Source organism: Vipera ursinii, assembly GCF_947247035.1.
Source record: "Vipera ursinii genome assembly, chromosome: 5".
Classification (NCBI taxonomy): domain Eukaryota; kingdom Metazoa; phylum Chordata; class Lepidosauria; order Squamata; family Viperidae; genus Vipera; species Vipera ursinii.
Window position 1 is genome coordinate 21,515,082 of NC_139518.1, and position 21,479 is coordinate 21,536,560.

Consider the following 21,479-nt stretch of genomic DNA (forward strand, 5'->3'; position numbering starts at 1 on the left):
TATCTTCCCAGTTCAATATTCTGTTTTTTTTAGCAGTCAGTCTTTTGCTTCCAGCAAGCTTACAAGTGAGTTCCTTAATAGTAACTTTGCACTAGTGGTTTATCCAGGATAGCAGGCATTGGCTGATGAGTAAGGAACATTTAACAAGCTGTCATCGCTAATAGCTGTGGAAATCTAGCACCATGTTCATTTCTTTTCTTTTTTTTTTTTTGGGAGGGAAGCTGCAGTGTTAAGGGCCCAATCCCATTTATTTTATTTATTTTATTTTAATTCCATTTATATCCCGCCCTTCTCCGAAGACTCAGGGCGGCTTACAAGCTTAGCAGTAGCCTTCATTCTATGTATATGCCTGCTTGTTAGGGCTTTCACACACACCCCAAGCAACATTATTACAAAGTCAGCTTAATTGCCCCCAACAATCTGGGTCCTCATTTTACCTACCTCGGAAGGATGGAAGGCTGAGTCAACCTTGAGCCTGGTGGGACGCGAACCTGCACTAATTGCAGGCAGCTGGTGTTACTTAAGGAGGCATTAGCCCACTGCTCCACCAAGGCTCCTACTCAGCCTACTCAGACTAAGTCCCACAGAATCTTCAGTGAACCCTCAACCTAACTAAGCAAATATGTAAGCTGTCTTTTTATTTTATTTTATTTTATTTTTTAAAAAAACCCCTTCCCCCTCCCTCCTCCCCCCTACCTCCCCTCCTCCCCCCTCCCTCCTCCCCCCCTCCCTCCCCCCTCCCCCCCCTACTTCCCAGAGCTGAATACAAGGTATATATATATATATATATATATAAAAAGCAAACCTAAGCAACCATATACTAACAACTATAAATTCTAAAATCCATCACTCTCTAGCTTATATAGGATAAAACAAACCTTAACAATATTAAATATATGTATAAAAAAAACTAGAATAAGAAAAGGACACTCTCTAGCTTATATAGAATGGAACAAACCTTAATAGTATTAAATATATATTAAAGACAAAAAAAAAGGAAAAAGAAGAAAAAAACCCCTTCTCAACCCTATACTTATCCTAAATAAACTCCATCCATTTTATCCATTCCATGATATAACATTCTTACAAATAATTTTCCAGCACCATGTTCATTTCTGTAGCTGGTTTAATGTGATTACTCTCATATGATAGCATAGCAAGTTGTGTAGCTTGATTATATCATGTGAGAAGTATTTTCTGTTGCCCTAAAACAATATGAAAATATTGAGATTGCCAGAATTCTGGAAAATAAAGCACAGGCAGTTAATTAAAATACAATGCAACAGGGTGCAGGGTGTTAATTTGATATGACCTCAAATTACAGGAATTATTTACAGGTTACATTTTGATAACGATTTAAAAAATCCTAACTCATTCAGTTTATGATTCACTTTATTATTTTTTTTACAGTTGAGGAACTAGAAGAGAAAGAGTTACAGCTATATTGTAGCGAATCAGGTACAAACACTGTATATTTTGCAATATTGTCCAGAGTTCTGGAAAATGGAGCACAGGCAATGAATTAAAGTTAATTAATTAATTAATTAATTAATTAAACAGGGATGGGAGATCTAAAACAACACGGATCGTTCAAGTGTTTTGATAGCAATTTTAAAATTCCTATCTGGTTCAGTTTATGATTCATTTTTTTGTTTGCTTTACAGCTGAAAAACCAGAAGAAAAAGAGTTACAGAATGGTGGTGAATCTGGTATTGATCCTTAGAACATTGTATATGTTGCAATGTTAAAAAGTTTTATGTTTTTAAAAATATAATTTTGTTCTATTGTTTCATTTTAGAAGTTAACATCCAGCAATGCTGTAAACATTGCATAATCCAAAAAGTAGGTTTGAAAATTTCAAGTTGCCTTAAATCTTATTTCATAAAGGTACCACTGATATTTCAATAATTTATTTTTTTTCCTTTTAAATATAAAGAAGCAACATGAACAAGTCACTCCCAGAAGATTTCTAAAAGGACAGTTTTGGTAATTTATTGTTGTTATATTGTTATTGTTGTTGTTGGAAACATTACTGGAATTGTTTTCTTTTTTATGTTTACATGTACCGTATATAATTGTGCAGGTCCAAATTTATATATGCATGCTATCAATTAGTAAAGGATCTGGGAGGATCTGCTGCTAATTCTACATATTCACTTAATTGCTCAAGTATTTTGATGGAATAGGAAAAAAATGAAGGAAAGTTATTGGTTGATAATTATAAAATCAAGAACATTCATATAAAATTGCTATATATACCTTATTCTTCTAGCATACTGTTTTAGGAGTTTTAGGATATATCTATATATAAGTTACATATCTATAAATCTATATATATATATATATGTCTGTCTGTCTATGACTTCATATAGTTCAGAGTATTGTTTATTCTGGAATTATGAAAAGGAAGTCCACTTCATAGAAGATGGAAATTATGAATTTTAGCTTACTGTTACTTATTAAAAGCACATTAAAATACATTTATTATCATTATGTGAAGTGTAAGAAACATAGTGTAAGAGCCTAGTACTATCATGTACACTAATTCTACTAATTATATTATGCATGCTAATTATATATATATTTATTATAAAAATCAATAAAATTAGTGTACTCCGGGATATAAAAATAGCCTTTTCATTACTGAGCTAGGCTATATCATGTGATATTAATATATGATATTAATACTTCTAATTATATTAATAGCTAATGATCTGTTTACTAAGGGTATATAACAAATATAACATTTGTGATTTTCATCTTTTTGTATTGTTAAGGAATGGTTTGCAGGACAACAACTTTAAAACATTTTAAAAGTATCTTACTGCTCATAGGCGGAAGAATTACGCTAAGCACCAATATTCCATATTTATTTAGAAAGATAAAAAAATGTTAACTATCATTTGATGATATTATAGACTGACAGTTATCTTTTGTATGTCATTTGTTTAGCTTGAAGTTGGATGGTGAAGGAACTTTTGAATGTACAGCGACAGGGTTAATTTTTGAAGTAACCAGAGCTGTCACCATTGAATATTCAGTTTTGTCTTGGACCAAATATGCTGCTTATGTTAAAGATCCGTGGATTGTTGTGGGCCCTATATTTGATATCAAATGTACTTCTTCTGTTCTTACTTCCATTCAGTTTCCACACACCCTCTGCCTGAATGGTAAGATTCATTGTAAATATTATCTCATATATTTATGTATTGTGGCACATTCTTTAGAAAGTTCTAACATTTTGGAATTTGTGTGCAGATCATTTGTCTGAGAAGGCCTTCAAAGTATTCCATTTCAAAAAGAACGGTCCAGAATTTGAAGGCTCCATTGATCATTCAACCACACATGTCAAATGGCACGTGAGCTCACTGTCTCCAGTTGGACCAGTAATTGAGAGATATGATCCAGTTTATTATCATGGGGTAGTCATTTTATATAAAGTTATCAACAATCATCCTTCCTTGAAATTCCGTGTGTATATAGCTACAAATAACAATTCATTTATAAAGGTAAGATCAACTTTTAAAAAAACAAATATTGGAAAATAAACTCTTCATCCTTGTTAAAAGCTGTGACTATAAAATTCTTTCTAGTGGGTACTTAATAAAAAGTTCTAAGAAAGTGACTCGGTTTGACTCCCTTGCCATTGCAATTCAGTGGGTTGAAACTCATCTCAATGTGGATCACCTGAGTGACATTTAGGAGACAGAAATGCCATTTCCAATGAAATTTTATGCTTTGCTGCTTATCATTATTTTATCATTTTACTGTTTGAATTTGTGTGTGTGTGTGTGTGTGTGTGTGTGTGTGTAGGTCTTGAAAATCTACGAATGTGTGTGTGTGTGTGTGTGTGTGTGTATATATATATATATATATATATATATATATATATATATATATATATATATATATTATTCAACTCCATATGCTTTTAATTTGCTTTGAATGTACTTTTAAAGGTTTGGTCTCTAACGTAAAATAAAATAAAGTAGTAAAAAAATTGCTCAACAAAGGCTAGGCAGACAAATTAATTGCTATGTTTATATCTATTTATTTCTATCCCTCCTTTATTAATTTTATAAATAACTCAAGGCAGCAAACATATCAAACACACCTTCCTCTTCTCCCCACAACAGCTCTGTGAGGTGAAAAAGGGCTGAAAGAGAGTTATTGGCTCAAAGTCATCCAGCTGGCTTTCATAGCTAGGGCTTGACTAGAAGTCAAAGTCTCATGGTTTCTAGCCTGTTACCTTAACCATGAGACCACATTGGCTCTTATATATCTCTGAAGATAACATTTCTAGAATAAATATCCTCAATATAACCAGTTCTGCATAACATTTCTAGGGTTCCTACATACATGCTCACAACTGGGAAAGTGCAATCTCTTTATAATAAAACAAATGAACACAAAATGAGGATATAATATAATGAATGAATTTAAAATACTGAGCAGATAATTAGCCCCTTTTTAGATTGAAATAGGTTGATAAAATGTATATCTAATATGTCTATTATTAATATTACAATTTTATGTGGACAATTTTAAAGAGGTTTGGCTTAATTTTTAGGATATATCCAAAACTGTAAGACGATCTCTTAATAAATTCATTAAAATTGAGAAACCTCCTTGTCATAAATTACTGCAAAATGGAAAGAAATACAGATTAACTAGTGATCCAGAAGCTGACATAACCCCTGAGGTATGTTTCTTCTTCTTTGATAATTGGTTTGTCAACATATGTAGAGTTTGTGAAACATGAAAATGTCACCATTTGCACTTCCAATTTTAGGGCAGTTGTTATTTTAAGTGAGATCTAGCCTTTGCTACCATAATGACATGTACAGCAAAATGCTTCATTCATTCATAAAGAAGAATACTTTAAAGAAGAAAAGTATTTTGTCACAGCAAGCAGACTTTTTTATATTTCAATATCCCTTTTCTAGGAAATTCAGTTTGGAGATGACTCCACCCTGGCAGAGAAGCCTTTCTTTGAGGTATATTTAGAACAGCCAATGGAACTTATGTTATCTTTGGTGGATTTGGAGTCTGAGGAAGTTGTGTGGAAGGCAAAGCTCAGAGAATGTAAGCATATATTGAGCACAATCCAGTGTATGCTGCATGGATCTAGACATTTTAATTAAACATTTAATAATGAATTGCAATTAATAAATTTGCCTACAGTGAGAATTTGTGCACTTTAAGTTACTTTGGGTTTGATTTATTTTTCTAACTAAAATCAGCTTCTAATTCTAAAGCTCCTATAAAAAAATCTACAGAATAAACATAAATATTTTTAAATTTCTCATACGAAAAATTAGTTTGGGGATTTTATGTAACTACTAATCTATGGAAAGTTCATTTAAATAAATTCTGTCTTTACTGGCTAGGACACAAAGTACTTAACACAACACAAAGCACTTTAACTTTTACAGTCTATCATATGGTCTTATTTATTATTTGGATTTATATACCGCCCCTCTCCCGAAGGACTCGGGGCCTCCACTATTTTGGAATGACTGGACACAAAGTACTTAACACAACACAAAGAACTTTAACTTTTACAGTCTATCATATGGTCTTAGACCTTCACTATTTTGGAATGACTGGCTGTAATCTTAACAGTTAATTCTGTCTTAATTGTAGTGGAGCAACTTGCAGATAGATTTGAGGCTGGCCCACTCGTTTTTTCAGTTTAGGAGTTGTCTTAAAATATTTCTGTTTATTCAAATCTTTGAATGGCATACTGTATACATTTTTAGAATTAATAAATTAATAGCAAATTCAAGCTCCATGAAAAAATGGTGTTTTCTTATTTATTATATAGGAAATGCTGACTGGAGTCAGATGCAATGATTTTATTTGATATCATGAATATTTGGCCTGTGTGCTTCGTTTTTATTTATCTGATGTACTGTAATTCCAGATTTCTTACAGCTGAGATGTAATCCTTGGGAAACAATGAAACAAGATTCTGATCTTTCCTGATTGCTCCTGGGCAAAATTAAGGAAGGGAAATGTCATGGAAGGTTTCATACATTCTCGTCCCCACCATATAAAGATTAAGAAATAATATCTTATTTCCCCTCAGCAGTAGTAGCGACATTTACATTTGCAGGAAAATCTTTACTAACGATGAGTTTCGGACAATTTAGCTGATTGTGAACCAGAAATCTGCATCCCCAGAAGGATCACTTTTTTTTTTTTGAAAAGTGACTATGTACACTTCATTTCAAGCATTTGAAAAAGCTTCCCATGTGAGGTGATAGAAGCTCTCCATTGGGACAATTACAAAAGCAAGTCTAGAAATTGTAATTTAATTTTTAAAACTTTCTTTATTTTTGGCTGATACTGATCCCTTCCTTCCTTCTTCACTGAGTTCTGGAATGTGCAGAAAAATCAGAGTAATGAAAGACACAAACACTAGTTTGCCTGAGTTTTATTGGAGGAGGAGCAAAGAAAAAAATCAAGCAGGTTTTTTTGGTACAGAAAATAGTTCCTTCTGTTTCTTTTCCAGTTCTCTTCATATGCTTTACAATTCAAGGAAATTGATTTCTTTTGTGATCTAAAAACTTACTGCAAAATGAAAAATGGGCCCTCCTTTTTCCTTTGCTCAGGTTCATTGCATTTCCCAAAGGTTTCTTGCATCCTTGACATTGTAGGTACTGTAGCAAAGTTACCTTGACTTTCTTCTTTTCTGCAATGGTTGAAGTAAAATTTCATGTATTCTTAGGACATAAGAAACATTATGTATTTTGTCCTTTTCCTTTTCTATCAGATACAGGGCAGTTGACCCTCAATAAATAGATGTTTCTGTTTTAACTAGGTGTTTTTGAGTAGTAGGAAACTCAACTTTTATGTATATTTGCTTGATTAGTTTCTGCTTTATGAAATTCTTTGAAGATGTAGGTCATATATTTTTAAAAGCTATAAAATAAACATTTGTACAGTAAATGCCTATTTGACCTGCATTATTTATATCATTCTTTAATTATGTCATTCTTTAATCAGTATTGCAAATTACTTTACCACATGCTTTTTTTTTGTATTGAATAGCCGATTGGACTCTACATAACCAGAATGATAATGAGCAGGAAAAATCTTTTAACTGTAAGTGTTTGGAACAGATCTGCTTAAAATTGGTTTTGTATACCATATCTTTACATTCACTTTTCTATTACTTCTCAGATGGGAGCATTCATGTGTCTTTGCAACTATAAACATTATGTTGTGATTCAGTGTCAGCCTGTGGTTTCGGCAGCTGAATCGGACAATTCTGAGGAGGAGGAGGAGGAGGGGTTTGGAGAGCCTTTGGTTGCAGATGCATCGCAGAGCTCTCAGCCAGGCCCCTCCCGTCTTGTTCCTCCTCAGACCCAGCTGTGTGAACCTGAAAGTTTAGACGAAGACGATCCACAGCTGGCTTTGTTCAAGGACGCTCGAAGCAGGAGGCAGACAAGCAGAAGTGAACAAAGAAAAGCAATGAGGCACCTCGGGAGGAGGCAAAGAAGCCATGCCCTGAGACTGTTGTTTAAAAGGGAAATGTGTGGGAGGTGCTGGTTGCTGAAGGCAACCGTTTGCAGAGCTTCTGATATAGTCTCGGTCTGTATTTGTTTTACTCTGTTTTGAACTGTTTTGTTTAGTTTTTGCAAATAAATTTGGTTGGCTTAATTCCAGCCTATTGAATATAACAAAGGGGTTGTCCCTGACATTTCTGCAGGGCCGGTTGTAGGCTGGAACAGAACACATTATTAGGTAAAGGTTCCCCCGCACATGTGTGCTAGTTATTTCCAACTCTAGGGGCCGGTGCTCATCTCCGTTTCAAAGCCGAAGAGGCAGCGTTTGTCCGAGGACATCTCTGTGGTCATGTGGCTGGCATGACTAGAAGCCAAAGGAGCACAGAACGCTGTTACCTTCCCACCGTAGTGGTCCCTTTTTTTCTACTTGCATTTTTTACGTGCTTTCGAACTGCTAGGTTGGCAGAAGCTGGGACGAGTAACAGGCGCTCTGTTATGCGGCCCTCGGGATTCGACCCGCCAAACTGCCGACCTTGTGATCGACAAGCTCAGCGTCCTAACCCACTGAGCCACCGCATCCCTTATAAACATTATTGCTGAAGCACAACTCAGCATTATAATAATGCTTTTGTTAACCTTGTGTTCTATCTTAAGAAAAAATATATAATCCAGCTATGGTGTCCTTAATGTTTTATTAATGTTTTATGAAAGGTGTAGGAGGCAGACAAACGATGTTTAGGGGAAAAGATGGTGATCACCAGTTAAAATTGGTCAGAAAAGCATGTTTGGGGCTAAAATATAACCCAACACCAATTTTTTACAAAGGCATATCTTTTTTTCATAGAATTGTCCCAACCAAATTCAAGGCAGAGGCTTTATACGTACAATACCCATCAACTGTAAGGTTGACATACCTATTATGTAGTGGAAACAACCCACTACAAATAGACCATTGCACCCAAAATATCTTCACCTGAAGCCCAATATTTCTATACTTTTAAATCTCTCTATGTCTATAGCCAGATACATTCAAGTGTTACAGTGTCAGGGGTTGTGTGCATTAATACCATCCTAACCTCTGCACCTAGGACCTCTGCTTTAATTTCAGAGAATTTAAATTTAAATTTCAGGGCATTTGTTTTTATGCCAACATGTTAAGTGGACTGATGCTGGTTGAAGCCTAGCATCATTCAGGGCACCACTGGTTTCACATCCCTAGCTGTGGTAGTGTTCCCTCTGAATAGGCAGCACTTACATTTCTTCAGATATTGGCTGATTATCAGTCACTTTAGTTGCAGTTCTCATCGCTTGAAATAGCTGCTTTGGAAAATTACTTTGAAGTTAGTTTGTGATGGGGTATGTGTGGGATTGAGAACAAAGGACAGTTTCACTTAAGGGTCTTGGGATGGTACATATGTTTAGAAAGCATGAAAGGCTGTACACTTTGATTCCCTGTTGTTGTTGTTTTTTTGCCTAACATGCTTTAGGTGTTGGAAAACGAAAAGCTACCACCAAACTTAAAGGTGAACTTTGCTGTAAGCGACAAAAAATGGTAGACATTTCAGGTAAATATTTCGTGTACTTTTTTTTTAAGTGGCTTTTCGTTTTTCCATATTGTGAAATGATGCATTTTAAATAGGATTAACAATCTGAACTATGGAAATGTAACGATTGAATGTATATGTGATCAATTTTAATCCTTGTTTTTATGTAATAGTAATGTATTTGTAAATGTCCACAAGAGGGAGATCTTTGATTTCTGTTACTTTGATGCTTTTAAATGAATTATAGCAGAGACAGCTTTCATTAGTATATGAAATTCTAATTAAGATGATATTAGTTATATTTCCCTTCTCTTTGATAATTATATATGCTCCTTTACCAGCAATGCCCATAGAAGTTCTTTTTACTGTCTTCCATGTTACAAGCAACGTTTGCTTGTGCATATATGTGTCCATTCTTTCTCCTTTATTTAAGAAAATTTATATGGCTGCCCTACTCACTCTCGGTGACTCCAGATGGCTTATAAAAGCCAAATATAAAAAAAGAAAAAAATTAATAGCACCTATTACTTAGATGTTTTTTTAAAATAATGTTATTAAATATTATAATGCAATAGTAAAAACTAATATAAAAACTAAAAAGAGAAAAAAGAGTAGAAAGGATAAAAAGTGCAAAGGAAAAAATAGAAAACAAAGAATATTGTGAAGAAAAAAGGTACATAAAGAATTGAGTTTCAACCCTCATCATAACAAGTATAAACAATTTTAGTAATTTTTCTCCTCCTAATGTACAACCAATAATCTCTTTATCCCATGCCCCATCTCTATCTATAAACAAATCCATAAAGCATCATCATTTCAGTCCTTATGTCAGTAAAAGTCCATTAAGGATTGTGAGAAATACCAATATTTATGTTAAACTTGATCAAATAAGCCAATTTTATAGTCCTTCCTTTTATTTATAACAATCTTAATCTTTGGTATATTCATATCTGTAAATATAACATAAATAAATATCTGGTCACTCTCTTGGTTTATTATTTATGATTCCCTTTTGATTTTTTTAAGCCAATTTATTTTGTATGTCCACTGAAACATCTTTCCATGTCATTCTTGTTCTCTGGCCGCAAACCAAGAATTAGATGTGATGATTCTTCCAAGTTGAGTTCTTTATTGTTTCACACCTATAGACAAAATCTTGCCAGACTGAGGACTCTAAAATATACTCTGTGAATTATCAGGGAAAAGCTGTCTTTACCTTTTTTCTCTCAAACATAACACCTGGTCTGAGTTGCCTCTTACTCCCCTGGAATACCCCCCCACCCCCCTATATGTGGGCTCCTTACTACATTCCATAACTCTTTGTAGTCTGTCATTTATATTCATTGTTGTGGCCTGATTATTTTCACTGTTGTCTCTCACAAATAAAACTTGTTGCTCTTCTGCCATTTATTCTAAAGCATCTTTTGTACATAGTCTAGCCATGATGATGTTATCTATTCATTTGACTCCAATTCTCGGTGATTCTATGGGCCAGATCTCCCCACATCTTCCTTTGAGCTCTTCTATGCTCTGTTTGGTGTCAGCTTTGATATGGTCCAGCCACCATGTTCTTTGATAGCCTGATTTCCTTTTACTACTAACATATCCAAACATAGTTGCGTTCTCCAGTGAATTCCCTGCATGACATGGCCAAAATGAGTGAGAAGCAGTTTTGTGATTTTGCCTTCTAGTGACGTGTCTGGTGTTATGTGCTCCAATACTTGCTTGTTAATCACCTTAATCCAAGGAATACGTGGGAGCTTTCTCCAGCACCATAGCTCAAACAAATCGATTTTCTTTTAAGGTCCAACTTTCACAACCGTAGGTAGCTTAGGGAACACAACAAAGTGAACTAATTACATTTGGTTGCCAGGCTGATATCCTTGCTTTTCCATCTTTGGCTCAGGTTCATCATTGCTCTACGACACACTGCAATCGACTTGCAATTGACATCTTATTTCTGTGCTCTTTCTTCTCTGCGGTCCTAGAAAAGTGAATTTTTCCACATATTCTATCACTTCACCTTCAATTTCTATTTTGATGTTTCCCTTCTTCGCAGTAGTCAAGAGCTCGGTCTTTAGAAGTTCAGAAAGAGATAAAAATTCTCACTTTCTTCTTTGATTTTCTTGATTAAATGTTCCAGGCTTTCTTTGGTTTCTGAGACAAGAGTTGTATTATCAGCATATTGAAGATTGTTGATATTTCTTCCACCAATCATTACCCCAATTTTTGATTCTTCAAGAGCTAGCTTCCTCATGATCATTTCAGCATGCAGGTTGAATAAGAAAGGGGAGAGAATGCAACCTTGTCCCATTCCTTTCTCTATCTTAAACTAATCAGGGTCTCCATATGGTATTCGCTCAATGACTTTCTGATTTGTGTACAGTGATTGCACCAACTTGATCAAACGTGCTTGTACCCCCAGGTCTTGTAGGGCTCTCCATAGCTTCTCATGATCAACATAATCAAAAGCTTTCTTGCAGTCGATAAAGCACACGTAAATGAACCTTTGATGTACACAAGATATTTCCATGATCCAGCACAGATTTGCAATATAGTTGTGGGTGCCACAACCACTTTGGAAGCCGGTTTAGACATCTGGTAATTCCCTTTTGATGGTTGGTCTAGGCATTGTTGTATATTTTTAAGTAGAACCTTGCTGTTGTGAAGGATGACAGCAATTGTGCGATAATTAGAGTCATACTTTTTTTGGCAGTGGAATGAACCCTGTTTTTCAATCCTTGGTCATGCGCTGGTTTCCCAGATTGTCTGGCACAGGTGTCTAATGACTCTGGGTGGTACAGGTCTCAGTAATTCTGCAGAGATACTGTAGTGTCAGCACTTTGAAGCTTGTTGTTCGGCAGATGGTTCTTCACCCATATCTTTTCCTCAAGGGTGGTGAGTTCTTTTTATGATTTTCTTTCCTTGTCAGCCTTACACCGGGTCTCTGCTACCTACGTTCATCTCTTCTGTATATTTTCACATTCCCTTCTTGATGCCTTGTTGGTTGGACAGTTCTTTCCTTTGCTTCTTTTTAGTGATGCCTTTACGAGCAATAAAAGGTGCTTGGATCTTTTTGACTTGCATAAATGCATTCCTCTTCACGTGGTCTGCTTCAAGCTGTTTACATCGCTCATTCCAGTAAACTTCATTATCCTTTTTTTGCTGCCCTCTGGAAAACTGTATTCAATCTTCTTTCTTTTTCCATTTGCCTGCTTGCCTTGGCTGCTTTTCTTTCCTCAGCTATTTTATGGTTTCATCTGAGAGCCACTTTCACTTTTTCTCTGGTTTCTTGTGTGGTACGTGTTTTTCTGCAATTCCAATAATAGTTGATTGAGTTTCCTCCCACAGTTCATGAGGTGTCTTCTCGGCAGAGTTCAGTAGTTCAAACCTGTTTTTCACTTCTATTGCATATGTAGTAGGGATTTTGGGGAGATCAAACTTCTTTGGAGGCACTGCCTGTTTCAACTTGTTTGCCAACTTTTGCATTAAAGTCACCCAGGATGTGAACTATGTTTTTCTCAGGGCACTTGTTTCATGGACCATGGCATAAAAGCCCTCTATTTCAAGCTCTGTTGAAGCAGTCATTGGGGCATAGACTTGGGCAATTGTGATTTTGAGGGTCTTGGCACAAATTCTGATGGTCATAATTTTGTCACTGATAGTTGATAGACGTTTTCCCCTGCTCTAACAAATTACTTGCTTACAAAAAAATGCTATTCAATTTGTTTTCCTAGTATCATGTCCTGAATAATAGACAGTGAAGTCCTCAAGACTGGGAAAAGCCGTTGTCCAACTAGTGTAGCTAACGGACACCAAGAAGATTAATTTACAATCTGATCATCTCACATTTGGCAATATCTATTTTACCCTGTCTTAATACAACACAAACATTTGTTTCTGCCACTGGCTGCCTCAGCAACTGGTATTCCTTTTGTCCTATCATTGGGCATCATTTCAGATCCTTTCCGTAGAATTTTCTTGGCAATTTTTTTTTTTGCAGAGAAGTCACCAGGTCTTTTTCTAACTCTGTAACTCACTTTTCAGCACTTTTTGCCCAGGGACAGTAACTGCGTGGTCCTTGTTACCCCATAGGATCACCAAGCTGGTATGGGATTCTTTTTTGTTGTTGTTGTTCTTTCATCATGATTAGTGGGTTTCTGGATACTCTTAGTCTGGCTCCTTCATTGAGATCTGTCTGGCTTGTGAGATCCTTCTTTTATACTTTCTAGTGATATACCTCCAGCATACCTCTCAACCTTTATCCATAGAAGTCTATCCATAAAAGCAAACACTGCTATTAACATTTTATTATAACTTCTGATTCCATTTTTCAAAATTATCCTTCAGCATTTTCAATGTTATAATATTTTGCATCATTCTGTAACTGTTTAGTCAGTTTTAGAGATGCTTCTGCTTTAAGTTAAAGCCTTTGGTTCCCTCTAGTGCCCATCTTTTGAAATGGTTTATCTCTTTTATATTTAAAACATGTCAACTTTCCCACAAATAGGATTCTTAAAAGTAATTCTAAACTAGTGTTTCAAATTTATCTGGATCCTTAATCCCATTTATAACTTTCTAAAATCAAAGTCTTTTTGCTGTTTATTTCATTTTTAAAGTTCCTAAGCTTGTAGTTAAATTTTTCTTTCATTAGGAATTGAAGAAACTCACCTGGTATTTTCAGATTTGTTGATCCAGTGGTTTCTAATACTGAAAATGAGTTAATAAGTAATTTCTGAATGTGATTAGAAAAGGAACTACATGAGTGTAGTGTCCTTCTAAAGGTATTGATTGTGTTTTGAGCAAGATGGTCATCCTTATCTGGGGACAAGTTAGTGTTGAAGTTGAATTGATTAGAACAGAGGTGTCAAACTAGCGGCCCGCGGGCCAGATGCTTCATGTGCAGGCCACGCCCACCCCGGCTCCACAAAGGCAAAAAACATTGCGATACATCATGTGACACAATCGAGTTTGACAGCCCTGGATAAGAGCAGGGCTTTTCAACCTTTTCACCCATTGTACCACTTTTAGGATATGGCAGTATCCGAGTACCACCAGTCGCCTAGCAAGGTGTCAAAAACTTGATGACCCCCCCAAAAGGAAAAAAGTGATGAAGTACAGATAGTCCTCGACTTACAACAGTTCACTTAGTGACTGTTCAAAGTTACAGTGGCACTGAAAAAAGTGCCCCCCCCAAGCCACAGCCGAGCAAGACACCTGCCTGCTCGCCTGGAGGTGCTCTTCCTCCTGTCCGAGAGTTTCATTGTTATGAGCATTTCTGTTGAGGATTGGCAGCAGGGGTGGGATGCGGGGGGTGTTTGGTTTTTAATTCTCCCCGTCTGCTGGGTGGTTGCAGCAGGTTTTGGTCACTTCACATGACCCTGGGACACTGGAGATGCTGCAACATTCCAGCTGATCAGCGCTTCTTCTGGGCTCAGCAGAAGTGCCGGGATCAGCGCTGAACTCCAGCTGGATCCTGGCGCTGATCCTGGTGCTTCCGCTGAGCCCTGACAGCCCTGCAGCTCCAGCCGTCTCTCACTCAGGCTTGTGCGGTGCTGCCACTGGTTCAGCTCATTCCCCTCCCCAGCTACCACTTTTCTAGGATGGTTGCGTACCACCTGCCAGGCGCCAATGTACCACAGGTGGTACCCGTACCACTGGTTGAAAAGCCCTGGATTAGAGTCTTGCATATAGGCTTGAATAAATTTTCTGTGCTTCAACTTAATGGGTGGTGCTGATTCTTTGCACTTGATAACAGCAAAAGTAAAGTAAAACCTGGGCATTAAAGTTATAATACTAAGTAAATGCTGGCTCTGTGATGAAATCTCAGAGTGGCAGAGGTAGCGTCTTGTACATTATTAGCTGCATATGGCAATTGCTCACTCTACAATCTTGGGTGACAAAAAGTTATTCCAATGTTTATAACATTCTACTTGTCCCTTGCCTGTCTATTAATATGCCATCTGTATTTAATCAGTCATGTGACATACTTCACAATCTTTGTTTTAGTGCAGTTTATGTTCAGCCAGACTCCTAATCTGACTTATATCTGTGAAAACAAACAACATTTTCATAAAGCAAAAAAGAGGGTCCTTTGCCAGGCAACCTTACAGGGTGATAATGCTGCTGTGAAAAGGCAAGATATATAATTAAATAATTTGCATAGATGTTAAATAATCATGGAACTAACAAGTAACCTTGCTCAATGCATTTTTTTTATTATGGATCCTATGTGACAGTTTGTCTCTAATACTGGAATGGGTATCACCACACAAATGATAAATTAACAAAAGGAGCTGTCTGACAATACTAATTTCACTCAGTAAGATTCACCCATATCTTAACAACAAATCAATTGCTGATTTGAAATCTGCCAAAGCAACTTACTGAGCTGTCTTGGAAATTGACTTTCCTTTTTTACTCAGTGGGGTAGAATCAAAATCTGACTGTTTTGTTTGATGCTTGATTGCTCATCTAATAAAGTGTTACATTACTGAATTTAATCTTGAGATATCAGCAATAGATTATTAACAGAATCTGTTTCTGAAAATTTCCTTAACAGCTTGATTAGATCTCCTTCCCCTTAATAGGAATAATGATGGTTAAATTCCAATCTTTGGTTATGACTATAGCATGATCTGTGGCAGTAAAAAGTGGTAAATAGGCTACCATTCATATGTCTGCTTTAAGAATATCTGTGTGAATCAGGTCATTGCCAGGGGCTTTTCAAATTGACATAGTTTAATCAATTCAGGGATCTTTTCACTGTAACCTGTGGTCAATATTTAGCAGTTTCCAAGTCAAACACAAACTTGGGCAGGAGAAACCTAACCCTAGGGCACTGATGTAAGGTTTTGCACTTCCCAAATTTAGAAAAGTTATTTTCATAACTCATATTTGAATTGGCTTTAGGAAAAATAGCAATATGAACAAAGCAAGCAAGTAGCATTAAACCTTACAGCCACTTGTATATGGCATTAGTGCATAGAGGATCTCTAGTGACATTTATATATAATTTGATAAAGATCCAAGTGGTATTTCCCTCATTTGGCCTGCCTTTGTCAATGTTTTGTTTTTTAAAATTGTGATAGGGGAGTGAATAAAATTTCCATCATATTCAGACCCTTTGTGTTTATTCTATGCTGTCTCAAAACTCAAATTTATCTGACCTCATTATTTGGTTTAGTTACTGAAGCTCTGGTGGGCTGCTGTGGATCAGTTGTTAGGTACCCTGCTGCTCTGATGGAGATTTTAAAGTCCTGGGCTTGTTCCATGACATGTTTTGCCCTTCAGTTTTATCTTTTATTCCTTCTCTATTACAATAATATTTCTGCATTGGAAATAATATGCTAGTTGAAAGAGAACATCAGAGCTCAGCAAGATTTCCAATGAAGATGTCATCGTCAATTTTGATGCAGCATGGAACATAGCTAACTAGCTATTAGCTGCTTCTACTTCAGGGTACATGGGAAGGACCCCATAGGTATTTGTATGTCATCCAATCTTCCATACAAATCACAGTGCCATTTTTACCTCATGCTGCAGGGTTCTTTAATATATACAAAGTAAAAGCAATCACTACCTATAACCAACTTCTGCTTTTATGCATTTAGGTGGAACAAACAATAATCACGTGTTAACAGATCATGAGCTGATGATTCTTGCAATGAAAATGGGTAAAGACTGGAAAGTCATTGGTATTGGATGCCTGAAGTTGACCTTGCAAGATATCGAACAGATTGAGGCAAAGGAAGAAGATGTTAATATGTATAAATGTATGATGCTGCGGAAGTGGAGAGATTCTGAACAGAATAATGGAACAGCCCATAATTTATATAAATGTCTTGATGGTCAGGCATCCCACGAGGTGCTAGAAATCCTGAAAGGTATCCTTGCATCCTATGTAATCAAAAATTTGTGAGGTTTTTTTTGTTTTGTTATTTTTTATAAATACAGAATCAGGACCCAGCATAAGAAATTTGATCGAATATATTGTCATATTAGTGCCCAATTTCTCCTTGTTGATATGAAGAACTTATTCACCTTTAGGTAAAAAAGGTAAAGTTTCCCCCGCACATGCGTGCTAGTCGTTTCCAACTCTAGGGACCAGTGCTCATCTCCGTTTCAAAGCCGAAGAGCCAGCGCTTGTCCAAGGACGTCTCCGTGGTCATGTGGCCGGCATGACTAGACGCCAAAGGCGCACGGAACGCTGTTACCTTCCCCACCGTAGTGGTCCCTATTTTTCTACTTGCATTTTTTACGTGCTTTTGAACTGGTAGGTTGGCAGAAGCTGGGACGAGTAACAGGCGCTCACTCTGCTATGCGGCACTCGGGATTCGACCCGCCAAACTGCTGATCTTCTGATCGACAAGCTCAGCGTCCTAACCCCCTGAGCCACCGCGTCCCTTTAAGACTTTGTTAATTCATTTATTTGATTTGTTCCCTCTGCAAACATATTATTTTTGGATATTTAGAACAAAAATATTAATGAAGTAAAAAAAATCCTACAAATGCTCCAATATAAAATAAAGAAACCCATCCATACATCAGCACCATTTCAGTTACTGTAGACCTACAGAACAATCGTCCAAAAAGCAACTATTTTGGGGAGAGTCTACTATTAACCAGGAAGTTCCTAACATAGATTCAGCCCCCATGAAAAAATAGTGGTATGCCTCATTCCTCCTCCCCATTTGATAGTGCAGGACCAAAAGCAGTTTCTCTTCGGATGCAAAGCCCAATTCCAGCTGGAGGAGGTAGTCCTGGTGTCAAGCTGTGTAGGATTTTATAGATCAAAGCCAGCACTTTGAATTTCACTGAAAGCAAATAGGAAGCTAATAAAGGGTCTGATTATATGGTTGGGGTAGAAATATAGCCTGGTACCTTATTCAAAATTATTAGAAGCTTCTGAATGTCTTTCAGAAGAAGCCCCATGTAGAACTCATAGCAGTTGATCCCAACTAGGATCACTTCCATGTTAAAATCAGACAAACCAATTTGCCACCTTTCTTGCTTAACTCCAGTATCATAAAAGCCTCTTCTGTTCCATTTGGTATTGATGTTTATAACTTGCTACATCTTTTATAATGAGTAACTGGGATGTTGCTGTAGAACAGATTTCCCCATTCTGAAAATGTTGAGTACTATGTCCCAATAAATTCAACTCATTCTGTATTTATATGTAATCTTTCTTAGCGATTACAATTGGGATTATCAATTTGATAGTTAAGTGAAGTATTTGTTAAGTGAAATGAGCTTGCTTGAGCGTTCTTTTGCTTTATTGAACCGTAAAGGAGAAAATACAGGGATTGGTTGTCAAATTGCTGCAACTGCAAATGGTTGCTAAACAAAGCAGTCGCTAAATGAGGACTACCTGTAGTAGGCCTCTACACATTTCAACAGAGATTTCAAAGTAGCAGACCTCACATGGGAATCTTTTGACATGTACACAGCTGTATTTACCTAAATTCCAAGTACTGCCTAATTTTACTGCTTTATTTTTTTTCCAGGTTTTTTGCCGCAAGTGTGAGTTAATATGGAAACAACTTCAAACAGAAATATTGGGAATATTCTTTTGCAAATTTTCCAGTTGCCTAAAAGGAATTTTGTTGCGAACTTAGCAACACTTTAAAATTAACAAAAGAAAATGATGGACCAATTGTTGAAACTCAGGATTTAGTATGGTTTGGGAAGGAAGCAAAATGAGGGGAATCGTGAACTTCTGTAAAGGCATTTCCCGCTACATTTTACTCACAGGTTCCCAGAGACATTTGCACAATCAACAACTCCATCACACCTAGGCGAACTGGTGCTTTTCCAAAATGTTTTCAGGTTTTTTTTTTGTTCATTTGTTTGGATTAGGTGGGACCTTCACTTTCTGCCTTTCTTTTCTACCCACATATGAAAATCGTCAATCTGGCATAGTGTTGCAAAGGCACTTTCTAACTGTGCATGCCCCAAAATAGAAGCGTTCATTACAGAACATTCATCAAATGTTCTCATTCTAAATTCTCTCTCTACTGTAGCTTTTGGATTATTTTCTGGCTATCATGCTTAGAAATGAAATTTTTGGTGCCTTGCGACATGTTTGGTTTCAGTTAATGTAATAAAACTTAAGAGTTCCTCAAAAGTTTATTAGGGATTCCTCAGTAAGACAACTAATAATGCAATATTTGTTTCTTGGAAGATATTATGGTTGTCTTAACATTCTTCTGCAAGATGCAACTGAAGGGACGTTGGATGCATTTTACTTTTTTTGTGGTATTTAAATCACTCATGGACTTTGTTCCATAGTTGTTATTTAGAGGGCTGGCAAAATATTTAGAAATCCCCTGCTTTTTTCTTCAAAAGTATATTAAAGCAGTTCAAACTTTCTGTGAAAAAATGCTGATCTTCAGAGGATTTGTATATAGAGTGATACCAATTTGCATAAATAATTCCTGTTTTAAATAGCAGTTTGGTTTTAGTGGGAGGGGAGAAGCACTTATGAAATCCAATTGTCAAAATACAGGAAATACTTAGCCATTATTTCTCCTGAAAATGTTAGCTTGTTCCTCATTTTGTAATTTTGTGAGTACCTTATGCACTCTTCAACAGAGTGAGTGCCATGCTTGTTGTTGTTAGCTGCAAACTCGTGTCCGACCCATCACAACACCATGTACAATGTTCTTCCAGGCCTTCCTGTCCTCTACCATCTTCTGGAGTCAATTTAAGCTCACGCCTACTGCCTCAGTGACTCCTTCTAGCCACCTCATTCTCTGTCGTCCCCTTCTTCTATTGCCCTCAGTCTTTCCCAGCATTAGGCTCTTCTCCAGTGAGTCCTTCCTTCTCATTAGGTGGCCAAAATATTTGAGTTTCAACTTCAGGATCTGGCCTTTTAAAGAGCAGTCAGGGTTGATCTCCTCTAGGACTGACCAGTTTGATTGCCTTGCAGTCCAAGGGACTCGCAGGAGTCTTCTCCAGCACCATAGTTCAAAGGCTTCAATTCTTTGGCGCTCAGCCTTTCTTATGGTCCAACTTTCACTGCCATACATTGCAACTGGGAAGACCATAGCCTTGACTATACGCACTTTTGTTGGCAGGGTGATGTCTCTGCTTTTTAGTGTGCTGTCTAGATTTGTCATTGCTTTCCTTCCCAGGAGCAAGCGTCTTTTAATTTCTTGGCTGCAGTCCCCATCTGCAGTGATCTTGGAGCCCAGGAAAATAAAATCTGTCACTACCTCCATTTCTTCCCCATCTATTTGCCAGGAATTGAGAGGGCCAGATGCCATGATCTTGGTTTTCTTAATGTTAAGTTTCAACCCAATTTTTGCACTCTCCTTCTTCACCCGCAACAAGAGGCTCTTTAGTTCTTCTTCACTTTCTGCCATTAGAGTGGCATTAGAGTGCCATGCTAAACCTAGCCAAATTGAAATTAGCCCCATTTTCAAGAAGACAAATAATTAACCCTAGGCTAAAAGGAAATCACTTTGTCTAAGGAACTAAAAAACAAGGTGTAGGTGAAGTCTGAACTAACACAAAATCAATCTTTTTAAATCCACAGATTCAACAACAACAGCAATAATAATAAGTTGTAAGGGAGCTTGGAGGTCATCTAGTCCAACCCCTTGCTCAGGCAGGAAACCTATACCATTTCAGACAAATGGCTTTCCAGTCTCTTCTTAAAAACTTCCAATGTTGGAGCATTCACCAATTCTAGAGGCAGGTTGTTCCACTGGTTAATTGTTCTGTCAGGAAGATTCTCCTTAGTTCTAGGTTGCTTCTCTCCTTGATTAGTTTCCATCCATTGCTTCTTCTCCTGTCTTCAGGCGCTTTGGAAAATAGCTTGATTCCCTCTTCTTTGTGGCAAGCCCTGAGATATTGTAACACTGCTATCATTTGAGGGAACACCTGCTGCTGGCATCAAACGCCCTTCGCCCAGTGCGCTCCCACAGGGAGGGTCTGCTCAGGGTTCCGCCGGTAAGAGATTGCCGGCGGGTGACACCCAGGGATAGGGCCTTCTCAGTGGGAGCGCCTGCCCTCTGGAACCAGCTGCCGGTGGAGCTGAGGACTGCCCCCAACCTCCGATCATTCCGCCGGGGCCTGAAGACCTGGCTCTTTGAGCTCCCGGGCCCAGGCTGAGGAGAAAATTTTTAACTGGGGTTTTTAAGAGTACAGGGTGAATTTAATATTTTTTAACTTGGTTTTTAACTTTTGTATGTTTGATTTTTAATTCCCTGTAAACCGCCCTGAGTCCTCAGGGAAAGGGCGGTATATAAATGTAATAAAATAAATAAATAAATAAAATGTCCCCCCTCATCCTTCTCTTCATTAAACTAGACATAACGAATTCCAGCAACCATCCCTTATATGTTTTAGCCTCCAGTCCCCTAATCATCTTTGTTGCTCTTCTCTGTACTCTTTCTAGAGTCTCAACATCTTT

The 21,479-nt window shown here is 37.1% G+C and overlaps 1 protein-coding gene across 1 annotated transcript in view; it reads left to right on the plus strand.

The window, feature by feature from the left end:
* Positions 1-20,030, plus strand: part of LOC310641695 (NACHT, LRR and PYD domains-containing protein 1b allele 5-like) — a gene marked incomplete at its 5' end in the record, with an annotated part of 34,796 nt that extends 14,766 nt beyond the window's left edge. The window contains 12 exons of the mRNA XM_083364934.1: positions 1,411-1,458; positions 1,665-1,697; positions 1,799-1,842; positions 1,937-1,986; positions 2,953-3,170; positions 3,259-3,509; positions 4,571-4,702; positions 4,947-5,085; positions 7,057-7,110; positions 9,002-9,079; positions 16,672-16,944; positions 18,568-20,030. Of these exons, the coding sequence (XP_083221060.1) occupies positions 1,411-1,458; positions 1,665-1,697; positions 1,799-1,842; positions 1,937-1,986; positions 2,953-3,170; positions 3,259-3,509; positions 4,571-4,702; positions 4,947-5,085; positions 7,057-7,110; positions 9,002-9,079; positions 16,672-16,944; positions 18,568-18,587 (1,340 nt within the window). The 3' untranslated portion in view covers positions 18,588-20,030. The remainder of the gene's footprint in view (positions 1-1,410; positions 1,459-1,664; positions 1,698-1,798; positions 1,843-1,936; positions 1,987-2,952; positions 3,171-3,258; positions 3,510-4,570; positions 4,703-4,946; positions 5,086-7,056; positions 7,111-9,001; positions 9,080-16,671; positions 16,945-18,567) is intronic.
* Positions 20,031-21,479: the final 1,449 nt, after the last annotated feature.